The sequence below is a fragment of the Triticum aestivum genome, chromosome 3B, assembly GCF_018294505.1.
Source record: "Triticum aestivum cultivar Chinese Spring chromosome 3B, IWGSC CS RefSeq v2.1, whole genome shotgun sequence".
Taxonomy (NCBI): Eukaryota; Viridiplantae; Streptophyta; class Magnoliopsida; order Poales; family Poaceae; genus Triticum; species Triticum aestivum.
Genome location: NC_057801.1, coordinates 4,041,219 through 4,048,240, shown reverse-complemented (window position 1 = coordinate 4,048,240; position 7,022 = coordinate 4,041,219). Strand labels below are relative to the sequence as shown.

General features: G+C 42.7%; 1 protein-coding gene across 1 annotated transcript in view; it reads right to left on the bottom strand.

Moving 5' to 3' along the window:
• LOC123064236 (phosphoenolpyruvate carboxylase 4) overlaps positions 1–6,224 on the bottom strand; it is a 7,572-nt gene extending 1,348 nt beyond the window's left edge. Inside the window, exons 1-19 of the mRNA XM_044487760.1 lie at positions 5,983–6,224; positions 5,712–5,875; positions 5,284–5,398; positions 5,114–5,191; positions 4,963–5,031; positions 4,789–4,867; positions 4,622–4,698; positions 4,432–4,527; positions 4,145–4,286; positions 3,761–3,895; positions 3,482–3,543; positions 2,662–2,898; positions 1,970–2,095; positions 1,627–1,728; positions 1,348–1,494; positions 1,115–1,213; positions 814–902; positions 434–560; positions 3–187 (exon numbers count right to left, since the gene is read on the bottom strand). Coding sequence (XP_044343695.1) covers positions 3–187; positions 434–560; positions 814–902; positions 1,115–1,213; positions 1,348–1,494; positions 1,627–1,728; positions 1,970–2,095; positions 2,662–2,898; positions 3,482–3,543; positions 3,761–3,895; positions 4,145–4,286; positions 4,432–4,527; positions 4,622–4,698; positions 4,789–4,867; positions 4,963–5,031; positions 5,114–5,191; positions 5,284–5,398; positions 5,712–5,875; positions 5,983–6,138 — 2,285 coding nt within the window. The 5' untranslated portion in view covers positions 6,139–6,224. The remainder of the gene's footprint in view (positions 1–2; positions 188–433; positions 561–813; positions 903–1,114; positions 1,214–1,347; positions 1,495–1,626; positions 1,729–1,969; positions 2,096–2,661; positions 2,899–3,481; positions 3,544–3,760; positions 3,896–4,144; positions 4,287–4,431; positions 4,528–4,621; positions 4,699–4,788; positions 4,868–4,962; positions 5,032–5,113; positions 5,192–5,283; positions 5,399–5,711; positions 5,876–5,982) is intronic.
• Between the last annotated feature and the right edge of the window lie 798 nt (positions 6,225–7,022).

Genomic DNA, 7,022 nt, shown 5'->3' with positions numbered 1-7,022 from the left:
GCGACTGGATGGCCAGGTACGTCGGCCCACCGCCGCGCCCGATGCTCCCGCCGCGGCCGTGGAAGAGCGTCACCTTGATGCCGTGCTCGTTGCACGCCGCCACCACGTCCTCCTGCGCCTTGTACAGCTCCCACGCCGCCGTGAAACGGCCGGCGTCCTTGCCAGAATCAGAGTAGCCCACCATGACCTGCAACATTCAGACAGAGTACTGTTTTAGATAAAACCACGTCTCAAGTGGCATAGAATGTAATAATAAGAAATATAAAAGAAAAACTGAAGAAAAAGATTTGCATGGATCTTAATGTAAGATCTCATGAATATAACATCGACTGAGACATAACCAAGTCTTAGTCGACTGAGATGTAGCAACATTGTTCAGATAATTGGCCGAGATGAAGATTAACGCCAGCCAATAGAAGCATTCTATTTCTACCTCTTGGTGGCCGTTGTGGTTCTTGATGATATGCTCCCTGTACCAGTCAATGGCCAGCAACTTCCTGATCGCCGAACCGGCTTCTCGAAGATCCTTCACCGTCTCGAACAAGGGAACAACTCTTAACCTGCGTGTTCACCACAGAACAGACATTGATTTTAAATATTTATTCTTTCCTTCAATCAGCCTCTCTGCTAATGTAACCAATTGGTAGGGGTGTAGTCAGCTGATTTCAGGTTCTAGGTTTACTGTTAAATTGATCACTCATAGAGATGCTTTCAGGTTCATCAGTTGATTTGATCATAGAGCTGTGGATTGGACATGACAAGAAATTCATGTGAAATTTAGAACTTATATCATGCATAGGTAATCATGCTTACGTTCCACCGGGACATTCCCTTCCGAGATCCCCACTAACTGTTAGCCTCGCGTCCTTCTGCAACAACTCGACAGCGAGGACATCACTGGCCTGAAAGGAAGTACAAACACCTGCAAATCAGAACCGGTGCCAACCAAATACAGTTTGTGATCTGGGATATGAGTGCTACATATGACTCCACGAGGTAAGCTCAGGTGAGATTCAGTCAGAACTCAGAACTCTTAAATTGCAGAAGATAAAAAGGTAACTGAATATTCATGTTTGCTTCATTAGTTGATAACAGAAGTGGTGTCTCATCATACATTGGAGGCCATTGAAATCACATATGCTCCAAGCGAGTCGCTCCCGAGTTCTGCAGCAACGCGGAAGGTGTCCAGAACTTCTTTCACATCAGCATTAACCTAAAAGACAGGAAGGGAAAGACACAGATGTAAATCTTCTGAACTAGGCAAAGGTTATCTTTCGCTCCCTTTATTTACACCGTAACCGATCAATTATATGTGAATATTTGATTTATGTATATGCGACAAATTACCTCTATGTATGGGGGAACTAGAGGGCGCTTCCCTTTCAGCTCCCTAGTCAAGAAATCCAGCTTCTTCTCCTCATCCCACTCACTATAAACGCCAAGATCCAAGTAAGACGTAATGGCGTCAAGCGCTTCTGTGTGCCGGCCTGATTCCTGAAGCAGTAAATATGTAGTTTTTATTCATGACTGAATTTTACCTATGCTTTTTGGGAGCCAATATTACATATTAGGCACAATTACATCTGAGAAATCACAAGTAGCAGTAATAACAATTGTAATAGATACCTGGCGGACGTCGAGCTTCATTAGCACCATACCAAAGGTTGCAACCCTTCGTATAAGATCGGCTAGCCGGCCATCGGCAAGAATGCTAGATCCACATGATTGCTTCACAAAATAATTGAAGCACACGTTGCGACTCAGTACAAAAGACAGATCGTGTGATAAATGATATAACAGAGTATAGGTTTCTTAACAGTTTGAATTGATATAGCAATAAAGGTTTGCGCTTTTTTCTACAAAATTGATTTTCATGCAATATTGAGGGTCATTGGCATGCCCAAAAAATATTTACTGTAGAATGACAAACCCAAAGATCTGAAGGCAGTAGTTGTTAATGAAGACTTACCAGTGAGTCATAGCACAAGAGCAACGGCTCTAAAAGTTGATCCGGTGTTTCATAATATTCTGCAGGATCAGAGTCACATGGTAGATCCTCAAGAAGATGCTCAAGCCGTCTTCGTGTCTTCATCATCTGAAAACAGAAATATACAATAAAGGTAGTCAAAGATGAACGTTTAATTCTGTAAAAAAAAATAGTGTTCGTCTCGTTTACACCTAGCAAGAACTGCTGGTTCTGATTGAGATTCAAATAGTACGTTGCTATCAAAGCTGAGAGTATATAAGTATATAACCTCTCCACCAGGAGCAGCGGGCATCTCTCGTGTCAGATTTTCAATCAGGCAAGTTTCAAAGTGTTTGAACATAAACCATGCAGAAAGGTGCGTTTGTATATAAGAGTCAGACTGAACTTATGCTAGAGATGAGATGACATAGGAAGTACTCCCTCTGTAAACAAATGTAAGAGCGTTTAGATCACTACTTTAGTGATTGAAACACTCTTATATTTGTTTACGGAGGGAGTATCTCTCTACCTAGTAGCAATTTTGACCCTACTAATCTCCACCCATTGATATTTTTCTTAGCGTTGGGCTGGATTTAATACTGAAAACATATCAGTACAAGACCAAATTGACACTCAAACAATCCTAAATTCACTTATGCTTGGAAGAAGTTTAATAAAAGAAGCTTGCTTCTGACCTTTTCTTTCACATTACCAAGGACAATCCTGTATGGCGTAATTCCTGGTTTATCTGATAGGCTTGGCTCTAGAAGCTTTCGGAAGCTTGACCGGCCTATCTTAGATTCTGTGAACAACATTTTCCTTAGTTGACTACCACTTGGAGTTCGACTCATATGTGATGATGCTGGACGACGACCAGGAGACTGCACTGGACTGTGACTCTCCTCACTTCTTTCTGTTGGAATTTGGATTCCCTGGAGAAGACAAGCAAAGAATTAGTGGACAAAAAAAATTAGGATTACAATGACACCTGTGTATCCCGGCATCCAGGCTAATGCTTGCTAACTACGGTTATTCAATCTGGGTGACGCGATGCAGCCATAATCCATGGCACTTATGTTTTCACCACATTTCATAATATAATACCAGTTCCCAACATACATGTTTATACATGCATAATCCACGGTACTTATGTTATCAACCCAAACTTTCATCAACCAATTCCCGCAGCAACGGGTATTCTCTAGTTTCATAATAACAGTTCCCAACATACATGTTTATACATATTGCACCAGATGTGAACAATGCACTTTGGGGAAGCCAGAATGTTATCCCACGAGCTATGATATGAGACATTGGAATAGTTCAAACCTGATGATTTCCCTCTTACCATAGTTCTTAGTGATTAACTTTTTTCCCATGTTAGAGAAAACAGGAATTGGGTAGTCTGCCTGTAATTTATTTTTCTTTTCCTTTTGTACATATTTAAACTATTAATGAAAATTACTGTAGAACAATTGTTCTACGTTTCGGGGTAAAAAAAAGAATAGTTCAAACCTGATGTTTCGGGTTGCATGGAAGTTTTACTATTCTGAATTGTGATTCTCTATCACTGCATTCTGCATCAGATACAAGTCCTAGATTAGAAAATTAGGGTGAAGATATAAACTAAGACACGACTAACAACTGCCACTGCAAATTTTACATAGATTTTGGAACAAGAAATTCAGGTGTTAATATAGACCAAAAAATTGTGAACTTAAAGTGAAATGATCGTATCTGATGCAGCAGCACATAAAGTTTTAAGTTGAGCAGATCACATGACAGAGGTTCTACCTGTCAATGATGGAAGATCAGCACCAGAAGGAAGCTGAGCAGGCATCCCCATCCTAGGCGGTCGTTTTAAGTTGTTTTCTGGTCCTGTTTTGGTCCAAGGATTGGCCTTCTTCTCTTCGGATGTCGACTCTGAGTCTGAGAAATCCACTCGAATTATCAACATAAATCAAAAATATGATCTGAAATATGTGCTTTACAGGTGATATTGGTGTAAGACATATACATATTGGCTATTCCTATTACACCAAGGAGGCGTGATCTTCAAACTAACTAAGCATTTCCGACAGTGCCATAATTTGGCCATACCAAAGCAGCCTCTGGTAATAGTCTTTGATCATTAACAAAGATTGGAAAACTTGGGTGGATAATCATGAAACAATTAACCTTTGAGCAAGATTTCATTGGCTAAGGTTGCAAGCTTATCGCTACATTTCTTGATGGATAACTCAAAGCTGAGACTGTCTAGTTGTCGGATGTACAGGTCAATTGCCATCCAACGGGCCATCAAGGAAACATCCCGAGTCACCTGCACATGGAAATGACAATTGTTTCAATCAAGTACAACCCCTCTAATACGGAAGGAAAAAGGAAGAAGAAAAAAACATCGACCATATACACAGTTAAACGCAAGCAAGACTAGTGAATAAGCATCATCAAACCAGTAAGCTTACTTTTGATGTGACATTAGGATTCCCGTCTCGGTCGCCACCCATCCATGAACCAAATTTGATTGGTGTGCAGGTTAGTGGAAGAGGCTTGCCAGTATGCTATATGCATAGTGTTAAAAAGAAAGATTTAAAATTGCTCCAGGGAGTGAAACAGAAGTTAAATTCATCAAATCGGAGTAATTGTTGTCGCAACCTTCTTTAGAGCATTGCTGACACGACGAAGATAGCGTGGTATTGATTTCCAGAGAGATTGTTCCACAATATGAAGGCCTGCGAGAGTCAAGAAATTATTTTTGAAATCATTTATAGTATCATGCATGGACAAACCGGAAAGCCAGAAGCCTTAATTTTCTTAATTACCAGCCCTAGCTTCATCAACTGGTGTAGGTTTATGGCGCCTCAACTCATCTGTCTGCCATAATGCTGTGATTTCCCTTACCTGCATGGTAATCAGAGTCAGAAGGAACTGAGGACAGATCAGCAAAACAGAGTATTTTAATGGAAAAAAAATGTATCAAAACCTCTCAAGCATACCAGGTCTTCTATTAGCATCTCTCTATCCTCATAGTTAAGATCACGCCGTCCGTTGAACTCCAAAAGATGCTGCAGCACAGTCCCATCAGTCATTAGAAGTTAGAACACAAGAAACAGTGAGATCAAAAGAAGAAATCACAGATTAACTGACGGCTATTCTAAGGTGCTTGTATTGCAAGGTTCGACGATTTATTTGAGTCGGATGCGCCGTCAGAACGATTTCAACCCCCTGCACAGCGGGTAAAGAAAATATCAAGCATCAGCTAAGCTTGGTGGGATCGCCATGCCAGGAAATGTGCGCTACATTATTAACACAAGCACCTGTTTGCAGACAGTGTCATAGAGTTGTTCTGGAGGAACGCCGCCTTTGATCAACTTGTCGAAAATATCGTGACATGATTTTGAGAGATGCACTTCACTACGTGATTTGCGGACCCTGTATACGGAAGATAAAAACATTTGTTCAGCACAAAACTAGATCTTTCACTGTAGATTTTCGTGTGGCAAATTAGGTGAAGATATTATTTCAGATTATCGATCAGAAAGGAACAAACTATACCATGAGTTTGCAACATGCATATATATGTCGAAATTATTTTGTACGTATTTCTGCAGCTATGTTCTTATTAGCATTAGCACCTGTGCATTTCTGAATTTGTCTGTACAGAGATTAATTCTATCTTTGTCAGATATTTTAAATCGCAGGAGAATGCATATGTGTTGGTGCAGCTGGGTACGTACGTACGTACCTGTGGTGCCTCTCGGCGATGCCCATGAGGTTGAGGTGGTGCGCGAAAGCGCGGGCGAGGGAGAGCGAGTCCTCGAGTGACATGGCCGACAGCTCCGCCTCCAGCTGCCGCTCCACCACCGTCGCCGTGTCCTCCATCTCCGCGCCGCGCATCGTCATGGCGCTCTGCATCATGCAGGGCCGGCCGATCGGCCCGGCATTTCAGCCATCCACGCGACAACATGCATTGAGGCATTTGTTCGATGAGGGAGCGAGCGTGCATGCATGGGTACCTGGGCGAGGATGCGGATGCGCTCGAAGAGCTTGACGAAGCCCGGGCCGAGCTCGCGGAGGAGCACCTCGTGGAGGAGGCTGCCGAGCAGGCGGCAGTCGTCCTCGAACGCCTGGAACGATATCCCCTCCGCCACGTCGTCCGTCGTGTCCGGCATCCTCGCCGCCGCTGCCTAGCTTGTTGTTCTTTCCTCCTCGTGAGAGAGAGAGAGAGAGAGAGAGAGAGAGAGAGAGAGAGAGAGAGAGAGGGAGGGGAGGGTGGCCGTGTTGGAAATGGCGGAGGAGACCGGAGAGGAGAGGAAGACGGCGGCATGCGAGGGAGAGGCGCAAGCCACATGCTTTTTTTCTTTCTTTCTTTCTTTCTTCACCACTAGCACTCGGTTTTCAAACGTACGGCTTTCATTCCAAGTGCATTTCATTCTGTTAATGTAATTATTTTTAGGGGTATATTGTAACCTTTTTTTGACATGTCGTTACTAATAATGTTTCCGATAATATCTTGCACTGCTTAATATGTTTAAAATTTGCTAAAGATATTGCTAGAAAATAACGATATTTTGTTTTGTAATCAAGTAAAACCAACAAGGTATTATGCTTTTAGTTCTGTATTTATATGATATTTTATATAAGGATGGAAAACAATTGTCCTCGCCCCGCTGATCCCACGTTTTCGCTGGCTGCCTTGAACAATCGACACGCATGCCCATCCGAGCAGGCCTTATCCTCTGTCTTTGCTGAGTGGTCTTCTTCCTTTGAATCGACCCCCTCCCCAACTCGGAGTCCTGCAACCACTAGTGCAGTATCCGGCTTTAGTCCAGGTTCGGAAGGACCTTTAGTCTCGGTTCTGCAACCGGCACTAAAGGGCCCCCTAGTTCTGGTTCAACACGACCCAGGACCAAAGGCCCACCACGTGGCACGAGTCCGCGCTGGGGACTGAGGGACCTTTAGTCCCGGTTGGTAAAGAATTTTTTTGGAAAAAAATTGAATTTTTTTTCTGATTTTCAAATTTCTGAATTATTTGACAATCTAATCTCTAATCATC